The 22,534-nt window shown below is 35.3% G+C and overlaps 2 protein-coding genes across 4 annotated transcripts in view; one reads left to right on the top strand and one right to left on the bottom strand.

Moving 5' to 3' along the window:
• LOC113044657 (centrosomal protein of 85 kDa-like) overlaps nucleotides 1–22,534 on the top strand; it is a 62,799-nt gene that overhangs the window by 33,464 nt on the left and 6,801 nt on the right. For 2 of the 3 annotated variants that reach the window (XM_026204821.1, XM_026204818.1), the window contains exons 4-8: nucleotides 16,295–16,380; nucleotides 18,931–19,048; nucleotides 19,142–19,339; nucleotides 20,370–20,522; nucleotides 22,085–22,239. In XM_026204821.1, the coding sequence (XP_026060606.1) occupies nucleotides 16,295–16,380; nucleotides 18,931–19,048; nucleotides 19,142–19,339; nucleotides 20,370–20,522; nucleotides 22,085–22,239 (710 nt within the window). The remainder of the gene's footprint in view (nucleotides 1–16,294; nucleotides 16,381–18,930; nucleotides 19,049–19,141; nucleotides 19,340–20,369; nucleotides 20,523–22,084; nucleotides 22,240–22,534) is intronic. The other variant, XM_026204820.1, reaches the window with a different exon arrangement.
• On the bottom strand, nucleotides 637–7,989 carry LOC113044659 (cardiac phospholamban-like). The gene is made up of 3 exons (XM_026204823.1): nucleotides 7,854–7,989; nucleotides 2,726–3,037; nucleotides 637–985 (listed from the first exon to the last, which is right to left on the bottom strand). Exons 2-3 carry the CDS (start codon nucleotides 2,878–2,880, stop codon nucleotides 967–969), a joined length of 174 nt encoding a protein of 57 aa, XP_026060608.1. The 5' UTR covers nucleotides 2,881–3,037; nucleotides 7,854–7,989; the 3' UTR covers nucleotides 637–966.

The raw sequence follows: 22,534 nt of genomic DNA, 5'->3' as shown, positions 1-22,534 counted from the left end.
ATAAGGAGTACATCCACAATTTTTTTTTTTTGCAGGTAAAATACAGATTTTTACAAGTTGTGTGTCATGTAATTTTAGTGCTCATCTATATTGTCATGTACTTGAATCCAAACCTGCTGTTCACAGTTTTGTTCACTAATTTTGATCTAAATCAATGGAATTGTGTTGTTGTTGTTTTTGAGCAGTAAGAGGCAGCAACCACTAGAGGGCGCAGTGACACTGGTTTTAACGTCTCAATTTTTTTTTTTTTTTTTTTGTAAATAATATGTAGCAGCATTTTTTTTCTATCGACTATCAAGTTTAGAATTTTTTGTAATGTTTTAATTTTTTTTTTTTTTTTTTTTTGAGTGATGCAGTGGAAATATTTTTTTTGCATTTACCTTACTCCTCCATTAACCTCTAGCAGAGCGTGTGTCATAAGCTAAAGTTGTTAACTGATATTTTTAACACCAGGCTTTCATAACGTCCTTACTATCTGATTCAAATGAGTGAAATATGTGCCCTGAGAAATAATAAAAGTCTCTCTGACAGTGAAAAATATAGAGAGAGAAAAAATTTAGGGAGAGAAAGGGGAAAAGTCTACATCGGAAAACTAGCCAATCAGAAACATTGCCTGCCTGTCATTCATTTCGCACAGGTTCATCTGGTGTGTTGTTAAAGTGAGAAAAAGTCAGTCTGATGTCATATTAGGAACCTTAAACTGGTTTTGGAGGTGGAGAGAGTAGGAGTCTCTTGTTTCTGGCCATGTTGGGTCACATGAGCTTGACCAGAATCAGCATGAGCAGTAGAGCCACTACAATAAGCAGGAAGTTGAGCAGCAGGTTTATCCCTCGGTTATTGATCAGATCCATAGTGACGGGATGGAGATTTCCTGGGCTGTTCGGCCGTGTGGAAGTGTATCCGAGTGGAGGTTCTTCTTGTTTGCCAGGGAACAGGAGGATGAGCAGGTTACATCACGCTGGTCTCTCACATGCCGTGGAAAGAGCTAAACATGATTGACAGATTGACATGAGCTTTTCTGATAAGACAGAGTCATATAAACAGACAATAACTGGTTCTCTTAGCTTCCTGTGACTGCATCAGTGAAATACTGGTGTGGATCATTTAACTGAATTAGTACAGTGGGATATCAGTCAAAAACAGAAACGGCACACTTTTTATTGCACACAAGTGATCATACAATGCTTTTATTGAGCAAGTGTTTTTCAGTTTGGCACAGTGTGTAACAGAAGACGTGGCTCACAGGTGACATGCAGTGACGGGATACTGGGGAAAGTGACGGACACATGGAGAGACACATGCATGCAGCATAAGTTCATTCAGTTCTTCAAATCACCCCAGAAAATGGAGCGCCAATCCTATTTTAGCTGATTTAACTCATTTCTAATCAGTTGATTGTACAGTACTGAACAAAAGTCTGGGGTCAGTAAGATTTAAACCACCTTATGAGCACCAAAGCTGCATTTATTTGATCGGAAATACAGTAAGGACAGTAGTAATGGGAAATAGTGTTATAATTAAAAAGAACAGTTTTCTATATTAATATAATCTAAAATGTTTTTTATTCCTGTGACACAAAGCTGAATTTTCTGCATCATTACTCCATTCTGCAGTGTCACATGATCTTTCTAACATGCTGATTTGCTGCTCAAGAAGCATTAATATTATCAGTGTTCAATAGTTGTGTTGCTTAATATTTTTTGTGGAAACTGCAAAAAAAAAATATTTTTAGCTTTTTTTCTGACATTATAAATGTCTTCTATTTATTGCATCTATGCTGAACAGACTTTTTCATTTCTTAAAAAAAAAAAATAGAAACAATTTACTAACCCCAGACTTTCAAAAAGCAATTTAACTATATTAGTCTGTATTAAATTAAATTTGTGACCCTGGACTACAAAACCAGTCTTAAGTCGCTGGGTATATTTTGTAGCAATAACCAAAATAAATTATACATGGGTGAAAATTATGTTCCATGAAGATATTTTGTAAATTTCCTACAGTAAGTATATTAAAACTTCATTTTTGATTAATTATATGCATGCTAAGAACTTATTTTGTACAACTTTAAAGGCGATTTTCTCAGTATTTAGATTTTTGTGCACCCTCAGATTCCAGATTTTCAAATAGTTGTATCTCGGCCAGATATTGTCCTATCCTAACAAACCATACATCAATCGAAAGCTTATTTATCCAGATCATTCAGATGAAAAAATTGACCCTTATGACTGGTTTTGTGGTCCAGGGTCACATGTTTAATTGAACTCATTATTTATATTTACTTTATTAAGTTTGCCTCATCCGCTGTCTTGGATTTACTTTTCAAAATGGCACAATTCATTATTTAACTTGGCTTTTCTGCTTAGGATACATGTGATGCTGCTTTAACATTAGTCCCAAACTAAATCAAATGATATAATTCAATTTTATGTGACATTATCAGACATATTGGCATTTTAATCATCTGACTGTCTAGTTATTGATGTTGGCAACATCCACTAAAAACCCCTGTTGTTTAACCACTAGTTAATATCAGTATTGCCTTTTTTGTGTTCCTCTGAATGTGATATTTACAAACAAAATTTTTAGACACAAATCATGCAACTACTCAAAACCCCATAAATAATAAATAGCCCCGCCCATCCCACCCCTCAACACGATTGGCCCTATGTACAGTCCTTCTCCCTCATTGGCCAGAGGGAAACCTGTGTCCCCTCCCGCTCACATTAGCAAGACAATGATGTAGATGAGCAGCAGGCAGATGAGGATGAGGCAGAAGTTGACGAAGAGCTCCTGCATGTTTTGCTTGGCCTGCTGGGGGACCTCCATGGTGGACGCCCGGCGGATGGCCGCCCGTGTGATGTGCTGCACTTTCTCCATGCCGAGGCGTGGTGGGTGGGACGGATTAGTGCAGAGAGAGGGGAGAAGTGTGGAGGAGAGAGGAAGAAAGATGGCAGTACCACGAGGTGGAGTGGAGAGCCGCGTGAGGAGGAAGCAGTGCTGGATTTCACGGCGATGGAGGACGTGATCCGGTTGGCTGAGGGAAAGGAGCAGGAGATGAAAGAGTGAATGTGCATGCAGATTCAAAAGAGTCATGCAGTTTGGTAGATGATTCGGAAGATTTTGACACCATCTAGCATCCTTAAAGTGATAGTTCATCCAAAAATGAAAGATCTATCATCATTTACTCACCTTCATGTCGTTTCAAACCTGTTTGACTGACTTCCTCTGCAGAACACATTGGGGTCCATAAACCATGGACCTCTGAATATCTTATTTTGTGTTCTGTGGAATGGGTAAAGTAACTGATTGAGTATAATCTGAATTCCTACTATTTTTGCCATGTAATTTGGAATCAGTAACCGAATAAAAAATTTTTTGTTTGTTTTTTTTGGGTGAACTATCACTTTAAAGATCATATCACACGATTAGCATTATAGAAATGTATTCAATAGTAATGTAAAAGGCCACTTGGACTTTCACATGTTTTTACGATGTAGCAAGAAATTGCACCAAACATGTACCGATTTGAACTTGGAACATGAAAAAGGTTGATTGTTTCAATACATCAAAAAGATTCACCAAATATTAAAGAATGATTGTACTATGACTAAAAAGGAATACACTGAATTACGGTGCATTAACATCATGTCTATGCCCTAATGTGTTTCAGATGTGTCCCCAAAAAGAAAGATGCTTGACGTGTTCCTAAAATGAAAACCCCAGGGGTCTCGGTTCCTCTGGGTTCGTCGTTCAGAGTGGATTTTACAGTCTTACTCTCGCTTGGATTCACTTTTACAAAACCTTGGTCTATCATACTTTGAATGCAACTTCATTAACCTATTATTATTATTAACGCTTGCAAAATGAGACTCTGGCAGCACATATTGTGTCTTTATATAACTGTCTTTGCGGTGTAGGAGTGAGTCTATTTCTTTTCATTACCCCGTCTTGGCTCTGAGTAAATAAAAAGAGGCGGCTTCAGAAAGACGTTTTATATTGGTGATTTTACATGTGTACAAAACAGCCTAAATCAGGATTTAGCACTTCGCCTCCAGAAAGAATAGATGAAGCCCTGTTTTCGCTGAAAGATAAAGTGGCCTTGATTATAAATCTTTGCGTATTAGCCTTGCTCTCGTCTTAGAAGAGCTTATCTCGCTCATTCAGACTGCTGCTCATTCCTGTGTCCTCAGATCTGTGTGGAGTTCTGTCTTACGAATGCATTCGGAAGCATCTTGAATGCAGAAGCACCTCTGACCTGTGTTCTCTTTGGCTGATGTGTTGCATTATCTGCTTCGCCCACAGTAAAGTTATTCTTAGGAATGACTTTTGGTGGTCGCAATATTCCATTGAAACCGTGGCAAGGACTTACCCGGAATGCCTCAGGAGCCGGACTCTATTTTACTAAGTACAACTTATCACCAAGAGAGCCATGAAGGCCTGGGATGATGTTGTCGTTGGATATGTAGGCTGTGACAACTTTAGCCTAATGGGAAACAGGATGTGAAGGATTGGTTGTTTTTGTAGTGACCTGCATGACAGAAACCTGTTCCTTTGCAACAACTTGTAAAGACATAAAACAGGCCTTTAATGGCGTGCATGGTATTTTCAACTATTTATGCATTTCCACAATTTATGTTGTTTAAATGGCTTCTTGACAGGAAAATTATGTAGGCCTACTTCTTGTTTTAGTCTGTTCCACTTTAAATTAGAGATGGGTCACTGTTGTTAACAACAACAACTGACTTATGTTAGTCAGGTTGACTAGTTTTGGATTTAGCATTTTCTTTTTCTATTAATATTTTTTAGCGGCTACATCAATTGACCTGCTTTCAGTGTGTGGATTTTTAGCTGTTTACTTTGTTTTGAACATTTCACACTATGAACATTGGGTTTTTAAGCTGATTTACATTTGAAGTCAACACAACAATCCTAATCTTGTATACGCCCCCTAAAAATGCACCCAACTGGAGTCACGTATAGCAAACCCCAGCCTAATTTAACGCCTCCAAAAATGTGAATATCGGGACTGGAAGAATGGATATAACTGATAAAATCCTAAAAGGTCATGGGGAAAAAAAGTTATTGCAATTTGTGTAGTCAACATTTTTCTTATGTATTCTCTCTTCTAAATATTGGTATAAATATGACAAAAATCTTATATCACGGTATGAGTAATATTATTTCATGGTAATATCACAATATAGTTCTTTTAGCTTAAAATAAGGTCTTTATGATATCTAAACTGAAAAATATTGAAAGACAAATACTCCAGCTCACCGAAGACGAGTAAACAGTCAGCGATTAAGTAAGAATTGAAAACGAATTACAAGCAATAGGACAAAATCGACAATAAAATAAATCAATAAGAATTGCTACATAAATTGTATAAAGTATAATCATCACTGCATATTCTTCACTGTGTAAATTAAATATATATTTCTTCTTATTAAAGCTACAAAAGTCAAGAGCACTGAGAGATTTTCTCTCTTCCGTTGTTTGATCAGCATAAAAAGACAGAAAGCGGGAATATTAGACTGCTGTCACTTTAAGAGCTGCCCAGATCCAAAATACTGTTACGCATGTTTTCTTCCTGAGCTGTTTGAGTTCAATTAAAACCTACATTTCAGTGTTTACAAGGACACATTTTGACACAAAAAAAGTGTGTGTATTTAACCTTTCAAGGACTAAAGCAGCAAAAAAAACTCAACGTTCAATACTCCCACCCACACTCCATGACAGTGCTCAGAAACACGGTTGACAAATTCCAGCAGATAATTGTGTCTACTAGTATATTGGCAACCCCTAATTCTAATTATTTTACTAGATATTTCTCTGTAACCTTTTTTGTGTTCTTTATGCAATGATTTTTAAAATACTTATCACAAACGACTTGACATTTTTTTTTTGTAATAGAAGTCTTAAGAGTCTCATCTCAACTTGAAAAGCCATGTTTTCTTTTAGCGGAATGATCGACACTAAGCTACAGAAAAGTAGACCCCACACTTCCCCACCGCTTGTTTTCATAGTGCTTCTTGAGTCCAGCTGACCGATGTCACTGGACAAAGATGTTAAGTGTACGAGTGACTGACAGGGAAGCCTGGAGTTGAGCAGTCCATTCAGACGCCCATCGCAGGCCACATGTGACACAGAGGAGATAAACCCGCTGCTGGTGACGACAGACTTTGGAGAGATGTTTGTCAACACCACAGGGCACCAGAATTCCAGCACCCTAGTTAGCTAGTCAGGAGTCATGTCCGCCTTCACCGCTGGGAATGATAAGATCATTAACAATCTTCTTAGGAGGGTATCAGGCAGGTCATATGTTTGAGACCCTTCCTCATATGGCTGTTCTGAGCAGATTTCTATCAACTCTCTCAAGCCATCTTTTGGCAAAAAATAAGAACTCATCTGCACTGAAATGCACAGAGAGAGCCAAGAAAGTTGTGAAAAAATAAAACAAGGAGAGCAAAAATAAGATGGAATCGCACCGAGGAAGGAAATCATCTGAAAGGCTGGCCTGGAGATTTCCCAAGCCTCTGCATGTTTATGTGCATATTTTTTACTCTGCTGTACAAATAAGTCGACGTGAGGCAGAGCGAGTGCACTCAGTTGGCCTCAATGCTGAACTTTCCATGATGGCATTGTGGAGCAATGCAGTGGGGTTTTTTTGTGACTTGGTGACGCTTATGGGCATGACTCTTAACAGGTAGACCAGAGCCTGTTGAAGTGGCATTACGACAAACATTTCTGGACATGCACACAAAGGCTGTGCTGATAGTCACATATTGATATTTAATATTTCACTTTATTTCTTTGAAACTTCAGATCTTTTAGATATTTTATTAATGCTATAATTTTCTTGCAGTTCAGTTTTTGAAGAAGGTGAAAGTCTGAAACTATTGTGGAGATGCAATACTGGACACAAGGGAAGCAAATCCATTTAAACGTCGTACAGCAGATGCATTCTCTCACTGAGAGAATTTCACATTTACTGCAGTTTCATTTGCAGTACAGTTTTGAAAAAACTTTCAACTTAAAAATGTAAGTTCATGTTGAAGCCTTAAACTTTTACATTTTATATAATTAGCATTTTAACTTAAATTACATTAAACTGACTTTACAAAACCAAGTTGAATTTCATATAACTAGCAGAATAATAAGGCAGTTGCAACAAATGTTAGCTCAAATACATATAACATATTTAATTTTTGTGCATCATTTTTTTCATGCATTTTTATTTTTTTGAACACAATTGGATGCGTGCAACCTTTGTTGTGGTTCCTGCTTTAACACTCTTCTGTATTCAGTTAAGCTGTCCTCCTCTGCAGGGCCACGGTGAATGCAGTGCAAATGTGGGGTGTTGTGTATAGGTCGGAGTCAGTCTAGGTCACGTCTCCCAGATTTGTGTCGGAGAAGAATGAATCTGGCTTGCTGTTTATCGTGGGCACACAGAGCGTCGTCCACTGCTGTGTAAAGTTATGAATATAAAATACAAAGGGTAACTGTATCACAAAAAAAATATTTAATGCATTGTTGCTTGTGGAAAAGCATATGCACGGAGCTTTCAGTGGTAAATAACCTCGTCAACTAATTAATATTAATAAAGCACCTTGAATTTAGGCTGGTTTTGGATAAAACAGACTCCATTCTCTTTTTTTCCACATGTGCATTTTTAAGTCAAACTGTTTTTAACTTGACACAGCATCCTAGAAATCCTATGTTTGGGAAAAGATTCTCATCAAACAGCACTAGACACAATAGTCAAATGTGGTAACTGTCAAGGATAAAATCTAGATAAACTAATCTTTGACGACTAGACTGAAACTGATATACAAGAAAAAGTTACCTACCTAAATCTGTAGATGGAGAGTGTTGGGGTTCAATCCTGTTGCTCTGGTTTTAGAGGAAAGGAGGGTCTGTGGCAACAATGTTGTGTTCGAAAGTTTATGGCAGAAAAAGTGGAGGGGTGGAGTAGAGGTGGAGAGAGAAAAGAAGGAGATGCGTAGGAGGGGTCTGAGCTCTCGCTTTCTTTCTCTCATTTTTTATTTGGAAGCAGATTTACAAGTGTTTATCCTTACATAAGCATAGCATACCAAAACGAGGATTTATTGAACAGTGTTTATACAATTATTTAAAATCTTTAATTGGAAACAAAATTAAAATAAATGTATCCAGGTTTAAAATAATATTTTAATTATTATTATATAATTATAATATATATATTAGTTGTTATAGTATTGATATTATTACTGTATTTATTTCTATTACATTTGTTTTGTCAGATTTTACACTGAGGGCTAATGAAGGTTTAAATTACATTAAAACTATTTAAATAAACTTATTTTATGTATATACTGATTCATTTTAATTACTATAATCCTACTTACATATTAATGGACATGAATTATGTTTGCATATATGAAAATGTATAAAATTAACTGTCCCATGGGAAAAAGCTTTTAACTTTAAAAAAATACGTATATAATGTTTTGTTTTTTTTCATGTGCATCTCTTAGTTATAATGTAAGATATTATGGGCCTTGCCTAAATGTTACAAAATTGTGCATTTATATTAAGTGACATATTTTGCTAAGCTTTTCCCTGCTGCATGTAACAAGTAGGCTTGTGAGGATCTAAACAAGCCAAACAGAAATATTTGCAAACAATACTTGTGCTTAATATATTGTTTTTCTAGCATTTGCATGCTTTTCCCCATTACTGAACGGTTCAGCCCTGGTTGAATTTACTCACTGGTGAATTAATGCAAATATTCTCTTGATGTTGCATGTGCTAAATGACCGGTTCCGTTGAGATGATGATACCTATGTCCTAATAGACTATAACCATTTTCAACATGTGGTTTAAGACCCTGGGGGCTCTGGGAACTTTCTTGCATATTTGAGCTTTTTTCATCATTGTTTGAGTTCTATTTTGAGATAATAACATCCCGAGTCCTCTTCCTTATAAGGAGCTCTGTTCACTAGTGAGGGAAGCTCTAAGAGCTTGAAGAGGACCTGAGGATTGGAGAGGGCATTGTGATGGCATCTGATTTCAACAGAGCCTCCAGCCAATGCCAAACTGTTTTTGGTGAAGTCTGGATGACTGCCACTTGACCAAAACAGCACCAATGTCTATAAAGTCTTTAAAATGCACACTAGATGCTAAAGTTTGAAGGTTGTGTTATAAAATTATGTCAATTAGGTTTTGCTGGATGAACACTACAGCTGTGTGTCTACTCTAAACCAGGTCTAATCAAGCATAAACCAGTTTTTTTAAGCAACTCCTTCATCTCATAGTTCCTCAAATCTTTCTGAATGTGCATTTGTTAGCATGCTAGTTCCCACTACAATAATCCCAATGCAACAGGACATCGTTTGTGCCATTCGGCTCGGTAGACATGCTATTCTTTTTGGAAAAGGAGGAGGTTAGTCCACTCTGGTGACCATGTCCAGCGTACTGCGTTTACAGAGTGTTTATGGCGTGTAAATGCCCGGTTGCCATGCACATGTGTACACATTGTCTGTTCACCTGTCCCATGCCCTCTGGCCAGTGCTGGAAAGTTTGCTTGTTAGGTGCAATATATCCATGTCTCACCTCATTGTTCAGCTTAGCACACCCGCTCCCCGGATTCAACAGCTGTCACCAGAACACACACACACCGCGGTGCCTTTGGGTTGTGACAGAGTGTGTGTGTATACAGTGACCCTCAAAAGGTATTCGGACACTCGAGTGACACTTAACATGTCTAAATGTCATTTCATTAAGTGGCATCTGTAAACAAATGCTGCTTGAGATTTTCTCAGAATTAACTTTCTAAATTGCTATTTAATAGCATGTACTTTTAACTGGAGCCGCAGTGATTTTAAGTGGATGTATGAAGTCATTCCTCCTCACATTCACACAGGTGTTGAAGTGTCCAAATAGGTTCTGTTTGGTTTTCATTTTGAACAATGTTTTTTTTTTTTTTATCATTTAAAACCTAAAAAATCTACCGGAAAAAGCAATATTCTTCAGTGTGTTTGTATGTCTATCAAATAAATATCACTTGGCTTGATATTTTGTTACTAAATCTAATCTACAGTACGTCTATGCAATAACGTTTTTAAGTGACCAAATTATATTACTATTATCATTAGAGTTTTTTTTTTTTTAACAATGCACAAAGAAAACGTGTTGTAAGAAAAAGTAAATTTAAAAAAAATAAACAGCAAGTAACACTGAATTAAACATGACATTTTGAAGTAGAAACGCTAAAATAGTACTTTATTGTAAATGTACACCAGTAATATTTGTTATATTAACATCTTCAAAAATTTTTAAACTTCAATATATTATATTTTGCTTAAAAAGTGTGCTTGTGCAATTTTTCTTTCAAATAAATATTTATTATGCTATAATAGTTTTGTTGCCCAATTTAATGCAATGACATTCATACAAAATGTACTGTATTCTGTGTGTGTGTTGCTCAAAAGCTTTTAACTTTAAAAAAATAAAAATATATATTTTTTTTTTTTAAATATCACTTGGTTTGATATTTAGTCGCCTAATCCAATCCAGTTACATTCCTACAATAATTGTATTTTAAATGTCCAAATAAGCTTTGTCTTTATTTTGAACAGTACATCTGTTGTTTTATCATTTAAAACCCCTAAAAATACCTTTTTAAGAAATGTTGCCTAAAAGGCGTGCTTCTAGTTCTTTTTTTCTTTCAAGTAAATATCAGTTTGTTTAATATTTTCATATTTTTTTTCTTAATCTTATGTAAAGAACATAGCTTAAGTGTCTAAATAATTGTTGGGACACCGTATGTTCAATTTTATGTGTTTGCACTGTTTTTATGTAGTGAGTATTCTGGATCTAGAATAGCTTGAAGCAAACCCGATATCACCTACCTGTGCTCAAAACCGACAGGTGATTCTTATATAACACACTGCTGAACTCCCGCTACATTACAAATGGCCACAGCACTGCCTTTATTGGCAATTCTGAGTACCGCCACCTCGACAGGAGCCAGCGTGTCTCCCTTGTGTTGTCCCAGAATGCCAAAAGGCTTGATGGACGGCTGTCTGGAGGGCCTTGGAGAAAGCGCAGTGGCAGGGTGTGATAGAGTTCAGGGAATTGGCACCAGATTAGCTGTGCAATGTGACAGAGTGAAACTGTTCAAGTGCTGTAGCCGAAAGGCATCAGACCTTTCCTGTGCTCTTTGCTGCATTTGAGAGAGTGGATTTGACTTTTATACTGTTCACCAAAGGCATCCGTCCCCTGTGGAAAAATCCCCAATTCTAATTGCTACCAGACTAAGCTAAATTTTTTGAAATGTATGTCTGAAATCAATGAAAGCAAGAATTCTTTTTCGTGGGATTTTATATATCACTAAACTGGGGCATTAGGACCCACGCAGACCACAGGGTCAAGTTTCAATATGTGCACCTCTTCCTTGAAAATTGATCAAAATATGTTCCCCTTCAGTGTGTCCTGTCCAAACTACTTGTTTCAATAGGAAATGCGCTGTCAGGTGATTTATTGTGGTGTTTAATGTGGATTTTGTTCATAGAGTTAATGTGGTAGTGGTAAATAATAGAATATGCAGGGGAGCTTTCTCCATTTTAAAATGAAGACCTATTCAAAGTTGTTGACTCGAGGCGAATGAGGACCAAAGGGAGTATAAAATTAAAGACGCAGCATTTTGCATTTTCTGGCCTCAGTCTTCTGTAATGAATGAGGTTCCTTCTTCAAGCAGCTGTTCATATCTTAGACCGTTTAAATGGCTGCGTTGAAGGAGACAAACAGTGCCATCAGGAGCTTTGAGGCGCAGGTGGGGGAACAAGTTTAGACAAACTTCTGACTCACAAAGCTTTTAGTTTATGTAACAGCATAAAATTAGGTAAACATAGATGTTTATTCCCACTAGTTGCCCACTAACCTTACTCTTTTCAGGACTTATCTGCTATGATGCATGTTTCACACTCACACTTTTTGATGCCATAAAACCAGTACAGATACAATGACTTTAATCTCATATTGCTATGACTTTGATTTTTGACTTTATTTTCATGCTAAGACTTTAATCTCATAATGTTATGCCTTTATTCTCAATATGGCTACAACTTTATTCTTGTAATTTTGATTTTATTCTCAAAATATTATGACTTTAATCTCGTAATCTTACATTTATTTTATTTTCGTTTGCGTGGCAATAAAACACTGTCGTAAATCTTGCCTGGGTGTTTACCTGCAGAATTGTTTTTCGTTGGGCTACCTGGTGGACATTGTATGAAGCACAACAATGTTTTGGAACAAGTTCCTGCAGGGAGCTCCGTGACCATGTGTGATTCTATCGGCGCCAGTAGACTCATGGTTAGTGTGCGACATACAGTGCATCTGCGCTCACGGTGACCTACCGTATTTTCCAGACTATAAGTCACACTTTTTTTCATAGTTTGGCTGGTCCTGCGACTTATAGTCAGGTGCGACTTATTTATCAAAATTTATTTGACATGAACCAAGAGAAATGAACTAAACATTAACCAAGAGAAAACATTACCGTCTACAGCTGCAAGAGGGCGCACTGTTTTCTTTTGGTTCTAAATAAATGCAACTTATAGTCCAGTGCGACTTATATATGTTTTTTTCCTCATCATGGCGTATTTTTGGACTGATGCGACTTATACGGTAAGTTTGATAACCGTCTCGAGGTCCTTTGCCTTTCCCACTCCCAGTGCTTTCCTGTCTGCTCTCTACTATCCTTTCAAATGAAGGCATAAGAAAGCCCAAAAATATAACTTAAAAAATACGCTTTCTAAATGGCCACATATGTATGACAGAAATTTGGAGGCCTAGGGTCAACATAGTATCTTATGTAAGTGTAAAGGTCCTGGTCTTGATAGGAATTGCATGGTACTTCTGGCATGTGGTGACAACACCCTCCGAGGAGACAAGCTGGTGGGGAATGACTGCTATGTCCTGGCTCCCATGCTCTACAATCATCAACTTAAAGCCTTCTGGTCAGATGCATGGACACGTCACAGGCCATCATAGTAGTGCATGATAGTCAAATGTGTGGGTTACATACATAATATGGAGTTATGCATAGAAATGATTGTTTCCCTTATGTGATGGTCATGATGTTGTCTCTTCAATCATTAATCTTGGGTTTCTTGCCCCAATATTGAAAATCTCCTTCCTGAGTTGGGATTAGCAATAAGTGTTCTTTTGTTTTAATGTTGCAAGCTGTTCTGTTTAATAGTTGGTTGGTTAGGCTTGCTTCAGACTGGCTGGTACTTAGGTATCCTGGATATCGAGATTTATGACATTGTCTTGTAGTCCTGGACATCTTTGTGGAATTTGGCTCTTTGGGTTGTTTTAACACCAATCTGATTCAATCTTAAATTGTCTGATTCACTCTGATAACCTACAATAATAATACTTTAGGAGTTATAACATCTACATTTGGAAGATGCTATTATCTGCAACTTACATTGCATTCAAGGTAGTGTTGTCAAAAGACCCGGTACTTCGGTACCAAGTCGGTAAAAAAAAAATTAAAATGTGACGGTACCAGGTTTCTTTAAGTACCGGTAGTACCGAGGTCCCGTTCAAACCCGGTTCAGCGCTATGATTTCCACGAAGCAGAAAACGAGGACGGAATCTCAAAATCCAGTCATGAAAATGAAACTTACATTTTAATATGGACAGTCATGGAATTTGTTAAAGTAAGCATAAATTAATCAGATCAATTCTCCATATGGACCAGTATCTGTAAATGTTAAGCCGCAAAAGTTGTTTGAAATATGAATCCGTGTTCTGCGCGTCTCTGTGTGAATTAATGAATGGCAGAGACGTGTGGGTTTGTTTACTACATAGGCTGAAGCGCATGACCCTTGCATTAATTTCAGCATCTGAGCATCAGAGTTCTCTCTCCATCAAGCGATCTGATCTTTTCAGTTCACCTCAATGGACGTACAGCGCATCTGAAAACTCTTTGTGAAAGCGCACGACTCACCGTCACTATTTTTTTTTTTACAGAAAGCTTCAATGACAAAAAATATCATAAGCATCACCACCAGTCTTAAGTTCAGTTAAAATGACAAATATGCATTCATTAGGCCTAAAAGTAAATTTTTACATAAAGGCATTGTGCTAGAAATATTATACTGCTGTGTGATACTGCTACTACTGTTGAAAACATTTATGAAACTTAATTTTTTAAAGAAATAAATCACAATATTTCTTCCATGTTTTAATTTTAATAGCAAATCCCCTTTATTTACCCAAAATAAAATGTTTAAATTTCATAAATTAAAAGACAAATTAAATTTGGTTGAAACTTGCTTACTGTTTTTTATATTTATATAACTTGTAGAAAAACTTTAAACACAATTGTAAATAAGTATTTATTTTTAGTTCTAAAAAGTTTTATTTTTTAGAAGTTAATATTTTTTTAAGTAGCATATTTTTGTGTTTTGCTTTGGTACCGAAATTGGTACCGAGAACCGTGGATTTTCACTGGTATCGGTACCGAATACTGAAATTTTGGTACCGTGACAACACTAATTCAAGGTATACATCTCTTTATCGATTCTTTGCTGGAATTTGAACCCATTCACATAAATGTAGTTGTATAGACTACTTTTACAACTTTGTATGGTTCTTTTGCACCCTTTTTATGTATAAGTAAAGACAGAAAGTGCTTTTCTTTTTTGGGTGAACTGATCCTTTAAGAGTGAAAAGAGCGAGCTGCCTACTCAACTTCTCCCCATCCATTCTCTGTCATCTGCTTCCCAGCCTGTGTTTGTTGTCTCTGCTGCCAACCACCCAACCGGTGATGGACTCCTTCTGCAAAGCTCCTTGTGTGCGAGTGGTTGGTGCTCGTGGCACATACTGTGGAGATTTGAGCCAGCTTGTTGTGTTTACCACACACTGACTGTTAAATATATCCCCAGCTATGTGAAGAGTTGAGGGAGGCCTGGCAATGAAAGTGGCACCTGCTTCTTATCACCGCACAGTTTGCTGCTGAGACTAAAACCTCTCCAGAGGCAAATAAAGGCATGCTTGCAGACTCGAGTGCGCCACTGATATGTGCCGCATTTATAGGGTTGGCATTTGTGAGTCTGGCGACTGGTCAAGTCTGCCGATTTGGGTCAGGGAAACAATACGCACTATTTTAAAGAGTTGATGTAAATGAGTCTAATACATCTGATAACTGGTTGTGTAACTGGCATCTGCGGTTGCTCCTGCACAACCACATCAGTTGAATGCATAGTCTAGTGGACGGCTGCCATTGGTCTCCTTGGATAAAATGTACCATACCACATCCAGTATCCAGTCCAAAAAGTACAGGACTCCTAAGATTTATTTAGATTCCGAACAGTTGCTCAGATGACAAAAGAATCAGTAACAATGAACATGGAGACACCTTATAATTAAAGAAAATAAGTTTAATTTATATTGTTAATTATTTAATTTATTTGAAAATATGAAATCAAATTATACATAAAAGATTTTACAATAATTTACTAACGTAAACAATTCATTTAATAGTTATTTATTCAAATGTATTAATTTCTAAAATTAAATCATTTTAAATAATTCATTTGAAATGAACAATTCCATTGCGAGAAACATGCAAATCCTGAATTTAGAACGGTTTGTATTATATCAATATATATAATATATATTATAGCTATAATAATATAATTTCTAAAAAATAAAAAAAATCTACATTTCTAAATAATTTTTTTATTAATTATTAAACGTTTAATTATTTCACACTAAATACCTTTAATAATTATACTGTTTTTAATTTCATTATGAGAAGCCTACAAATCCTGAAAAATTACCTGTTTATATTATATCAATAAAGTAGCAATTAAAATATTTTTAGAAAAATATTTTAATTCATTAATTCTCAAATGTGTTATTTATAAAATGATTTTATATTAAATATGTAAAAATATTCTTATTATTTGTTCATTTTATTACCTGCAAATCCTGAATATAAATCTGAATTTATTAACTTTCAGTGAGTTACACATCTCCTTTGAACAAACATGCAAGTAAAGTTCTAAACAAATGCATGATCAGATTCAGCAGACTCGCTGTGGTCCTTGAGGCAAACCCCCTGGAGTTCTTCACTGTAATGCTGCGTGACTTCGGTGGCAGTTTGTTGTTGATGGTGATTATGATGACAGAGTATGTTAATTACAGTGTGCTTACCATAAGTACACGCTAGCCTGACCCCGCGTGTTTACCAGATGAGCGCTTCTAATGCTGTAATTATTGTTTGGTGCAGATGCTGGGTGGAACATCTCTCCCTGTCAATACCCTGGTAAAGATTAAGGAGGGACTCCTGAGGCAGAGGGAACTGGAGATTGACCGGTGAGTAAATAAAGACACTTTTAGAGTGTAATTCGATTATTTTTAGGTTGTGGGGTCAAATATATATTAAAATCATCTGACAAATTGAGCTAGAATGGTCCTGAAAATCTAAATTCAAGAATAATATATATTATAATCTATGTAATCTAATATGCAAATATATGGTAAGATATACTTGTAATATAACATTGACATAATTATTATTTAGTTATATTTATTGTGATTATAGATTTTATATTATTATACATTTATTTATGTGTTAAATTAATAGATATATTTTATCTGCCACATTAAGTTGTACACAAAGAACAAGACCTTTAGATACACATATACTGTATATAAATTCTAAATTTACATATATTAGATATTATAATTATTATTATATTATATTTAAAATATATGTATTATTTCTCTAAATGTTTTATTTTAAATTCTAAATTAACAGATAACATTAATATATAATAATTAACATAATATTAGATATTAGATAATAATAATGAACATATTTATATATACATGAATATCTATATTTTACACATTTAATTTCCAATCAAATAACATGGTTTCAGTAAGTCACATGCCTTACTGAAAACCGTTTTAAAGTGCTCAGAATAAGACAATTTTTAGGTTGTTGGGTCAAATATTTATTCAAATGGGGTTATAAGATCTGATGCGTGTAGACATATTTCACTTATTAAAATAGTCACTCATCCTAGCCTAAAATAAAAGCATCTCTCAACTGTCTGTGTCCAAACAAGGCCTATCCTGACCTCCCACATAAACAGAGTAATGGAATCATCCATTTTTGTCTGTAGGTTTGTCATGAGCTCCTGTTTCTGGAGAGGGGCAGATGCTTCATTAATAGCGTTTCATTAATTTAACATGACATGGGCTGTGTTTGCGACTCTGACCCTGCAGTGATTGCTGTGACCTTGAGCGCTTGTAATTATAGCATCATGCCATCACCCGAAGTGTTGTGAGCTCTAACAGACGGGGCAGTTTCACAGACGCCACCGAGCAGACCGCCACTGTTCAGACACAAACGAACCGCGTTTCCCTGCCAAGAATTACACATGAGGAAACGCTTTTAGCTGGCCATCAGTCTGGTACTGCTCAGACTTCTGTCACATGACAGTTTAGCTGTTCGCTTATCATATTGCTCTTATACATTTTAGTTTAATTTATTAAAGGTGCTGTAACCAATGTTTGGGGACTTTTATTTTCACCCCCTCTTCTTCCAAAACCCTGCCTTACAAATATGTTGTTGATATAAGGAGAGAGGAGCAAAATAGCAAAATTGTACCACAGACTAACTGTTGATTGTTTATGAAAGTGAATATGGCTGTAAACCTGAATAATCTTAAAAAATTGACACTCTTTGCTTCCTGTTTCACAAATATGGACTGCTCCGTGAACATGCAACATGATTGACAGGTAGAAAGCATTTCAGAATCTTCTGATTGTCTAAACCAGGTTTTTTTTCTCTTTGTTTGTTTGTTTTTAAAGCTGGTGCTGTCAAAATAATTAACCATGATTAATTGCAACCAAAATAAACGTTTTAATTTACATGTTTACATATTTGCATAAAATAATTTTACTTTTATTTATTATGTGTGTGTGTGTGTGTATATATATATATATATATATATATATATATATATATATATATATATATATATATATATATATATATATATATATAAATACACACACACAGTATATATTTTGAAAATATTTACATGTATATATTTACATTCGTATAATTTATATTATATATAAATATTTTTAATTTGTAAGCGAAACATATTTTTCTTAAATATATACATGAATGGGTCTGTATTTATATATACATAATAAATATACACAGTGCACACACACATACTGTGTACACAAAAACACACATTTTTTTTGGATGTGATTAATTGCTTTACAGCACTATTTTAAACCATAAAATATAAACAGCTATATATTTTCCATGTGTACAAATTTCTACTGTGTGAGGAATGTATATATAACGCTTCAAAATGTCTGACAATTTTTTTTTATTTTTTTTTCAGAATATTTTACACTTTTTCTCAGAAGTAACATCACATTCTTGAAATGTGTTAATTCATATTATTATTATTTTACCTTTTTCAATTTGTATTTTATTATATTTTGGGTCTCAGAAATGTTTAGGCCACAATTTATGTTTCTAAATCTACGGTCATCTCAGAGAAAGATCTGTTTCAGAACATCTAATTCAGTTATTTCCGTTGGGGAAAAAAGGGACGTTTTCCTAACAAATTGCTTGCAGCACCTCTAACTGAACAAAACATTAGGTACCACAAGACAGCTTTGCGATCAGTTCCCTGATCTTGCTGGTTTATCATATGCTGAACTTGTTCTAGTAATGTTTAACCACACTCCCGCTCTTATTTTGCTCAAAGGCAGAAAATGTCCAAACCAAGTGCAACAAGCACATTTTAAAATGTCATTGCAAGTGTAAAAACTCTGAAGCAGCGCTGTGCAACAGTCAAAGTGAATATTGAGTGTCTTACTGATTTCTAGGCAAAAGCAGCAAATCCTTCAGCTCCATGCGAGGATCAGGGAAAACGAGTTAAGGGCGCAACAAGTCCTCCAAAACCAGAGGGGGCGCTATGATGACTCATATCTGCTCAAAGCTAAGGTACTATAATGATTCGGATTACATAATTATTTTATAATGAGATTAAAAATGGTCACTTACCTACCACTGATGCCTTTCTTTTCACTATTTTAGGACTCTCCGTATGACAGTCCGGTATCCAGCCAGAGTCCGAAGTCCCAGCTGCCGGAGCGCGTGAGTCCCCTGTCCTGTGAGAACGGAGAGCTGGGCCGGAAACTAGCTGCGGCAGAGCTGGAGGTCATCCACCTCAGCGAATTTCTCAAACAGAACACACAGAAATACACTGAAGACATCAAGAAACTGGAGGAGAAGGTGAGCGCGTCTAATTATCTTACTCCTAAACGTCTGTGGTGCTAAAATATTTGGATTATATGGATTATATGTATGCACACAACAGTTTCTTATGAATATGTATGCTTAATTCAGCACACGTGCATAGACGCATGAATTTCTTCTTAACCTCATTCTAATGTTAATGAAGTTTGAGTTTTGTAAATAAGCAACTGCATGCCTGAAATTAGTTATCTGCGTAAAATAACAGCCAAAACCATCAAAGTTACAGACCTCTTATTAGCCAGCTGTACGTTATAATATGTAAGAAATATAGTATAATATTATAAAGACAGCAATAAAATAAATAAAACAATATAAAATGTGTGCTTTTATTTTGCCATTATAGTAAAAGCTAAATAAATTTTAGTAGATTTTCTTTTCAAATGTACAGTTACAGTACTTATTACAATTAAAAACAAAAAAAAAACAATTAAAATCAATCTCATGATTTCAGAGTATGAACAGTATTTTTATTGTTTATTAATATAATAAAAAAAATTCTGACTTAAAAAAAAAAGTTAGATTTATATATTAAATTTATTTATATATATATAATATATATTATATATACACACATGTAAATATTTTCAAAGTTTATACTGTTTGACAGCACTATATATATATTAGGACTGGGCAAGTTAACGCATTATTATCGCATATTAACGTGCATATATATATATATATATATATATATACAAATTTATTATCATTAACATTTCTTTGTATTAAACATTATAATTTTATATTAGGATTAACTATATTTAAGATTATATCTGTATCTAAAATGTTATTTTATCATGATTGTAAGGCCATCCTATGCATGTGATTTTGGCGTACTTGTGGCTTCAGTTGTTGAGTTTCTTACATTTAAAATAAATGATGGTTTGTAATTGTGATATCTTTCTGAAAACGTTCAAACAGATTTCTCACACAAACTTGTGTCAACACAATGTGTTTAGTAAATGAGAAACTGTTGAAGCTGAACAAGATACTCTGTGTTTGGGTTCAGATGAAAACACGTGACCGCTACATCAGCAGTCTGAAGAAGAAGTGCCAGCGTGAACAGGAGCAGAATCAGGAGAAGCAGCAGCGCATCGAGACGCTGGAGAAGTACCTGGCAGACCTGCCCTCGCTGGACGAGGTCCAGACACAGGCTCAGCAGGTCCGGACGTCAAAACCTGATCCAACAGTCTTTTACATTTAACCTGATTACCTTAGATGCTACTTCTTCCTAGTTTATCACCATCCCGTTCAGCCTTAAATCTGATTGTCAGCCTCAAAAATCTAAAGTGATGTTGATTCAGTTAATCAGGGCATAATTAGCGTCTCCTTTCAATGCTAAACCAACACAGCAGTGTCAGTCCCCACGGCGTTCTGCTAACAGATCAGCACAAACAGCTGCTGATGTGACAGACGCTCTTCATTATGGTTGGAAATAATCGTACTTGCGGGTTATTAAATCATTGTTTTGTGCAGTCTGCTAGTGAAGATTAATTTTATCCAACAGTCAACAGCAAATTTTTGGCATCACATTTTTCTTATCTGAGTAGTTTGCGGCATCTTTCACTTCCCTGTCACTACACTCAGATGATGTCTGCTGATTTTTTCTGTTCTGACACTGGATTAAATGCAGTGCAGTTTACTGCAGAAACAATTTTACTCATTAATATTTTAGTCGCCCTTTTCAGTACATATGAGAAAATCTATGATACGATACATTTCAGTACATATGAGAAAATCTATGATACGATACATTTCAGTACATATGAGAAAATCTGCGATACGATACATTTGTGTACTACTTTTATTTTATTTTAAAAATGGAAGAACACAAATTATATAGTGACCAGAAATGGCTGAACAAATGGAAACAAACATTTAATTTTGTTACTTTTTTTGTTGTTGTTGTTGTTGTTTGTATGGTTTATGCTAAAACCAAGAATTGGATAAGCAAAATAAACACACAAATAAAATAACATATTTCTAAATACTAAACTACTAATATTTGAACTCCGAACTACCCACCAAATGAAAAACATTTGTAAACACTTACTCATTTTGTGTTTGTAGTATTTTTTTTAACTTTTAGAGAAAATGGAAATGGAATGACAATCATGCAGTGACCAAAAATAAAAGAAAACTCAAATTTTTTATTTAATTCTTTATAAATTATTTTATTTTTGACAAATATTGAAGTTATCAAATCCTTGAAATAACACAAATATTGAAATTAACAAATATTGAAATTAACCAACTGAAGTGACCAATTTTTTTTTAATAAATCAAAACATTTGATTTGAAATGTTACGGTCCGAAGTTCTTCCCACACTGCAGAGATAAATGCTGAAATAACACTTCAGACACATTCTCATTTTATGTTATTTTATTTTATTTTTCCTAGCGCATTGTCAGAGTTTTGTCTTGCTTTACGCATAATGTACAATAAAACAATGTAAAATAAAGATAAAAAAATATACAAATTTACTATATTATAATATTTCACTTGTTTCTGAAAACAAGTCATTATCTTTTCTTCTCAATTAAACATATCTTGATTTAGAGATTATTCTGACCAATTTTCTGAAATGCAAAAGTAAAAAAAAATCTGATTACAGGCAAAATAAAATTTCACATTTGAGTAAATGTTATTAAATGGTGTTAATAGTGTTTGTGATCTGCAGTATTGTTACTGTACTCATCTCTGTCCGTATTGTGGCGTCTCAGTTGCAGGAAGTGCAGGGGAAGAAGCAGACTTTGGAGGACACGGTCGCCCAGCTGGAGAAAAACCTGGAGGAGAACCGAGCTCTGCTGCAGGAGAAAGATGCCCTCATCGAGACCCAGTCCAAACGGGAGAAAGAGCTTATGAGCGCTGTTCAGAGGTACTGCACTCACTCACTCACACACTCACTCCATTGAGACGAGCTCACACCCAGAAGCATTGCTTTTGATTTGCTTCTTCTCTGAAAGCCACTTTTTATATATAAAGTGCCTAGTCCTTGTTAGGTGAGCTGAAGATCAAAGTGCTGTGTACTCTTATTAAAACACGGCGATAACACAGGAATTAAATCAGGCCAAGCATCTGCTCAGACTGAAAAAAATGGAATGCCACTGCAACTTTGATATATGTAATGAGCATCTGTTATGATTTCTCTTTGTACCTTATTTCATTTTACC

The sequence above is a fragment of the Carassius auratus genome, chromosome 26, assembly GCF_003368295.1.
Source record: "Carassius auratus strain Wakin chromosome 26, ASM336829v1, whole genome shotgun sequence".
NCBI lineage: Eukaryota > Metazoa > Chordata > Actinopteri > Cypriniformes > Cyprinidae > Carassius > Carassius auratus.
This window is presented reverse-complemented; position numbering and strand designations above follow the sequence as displayed.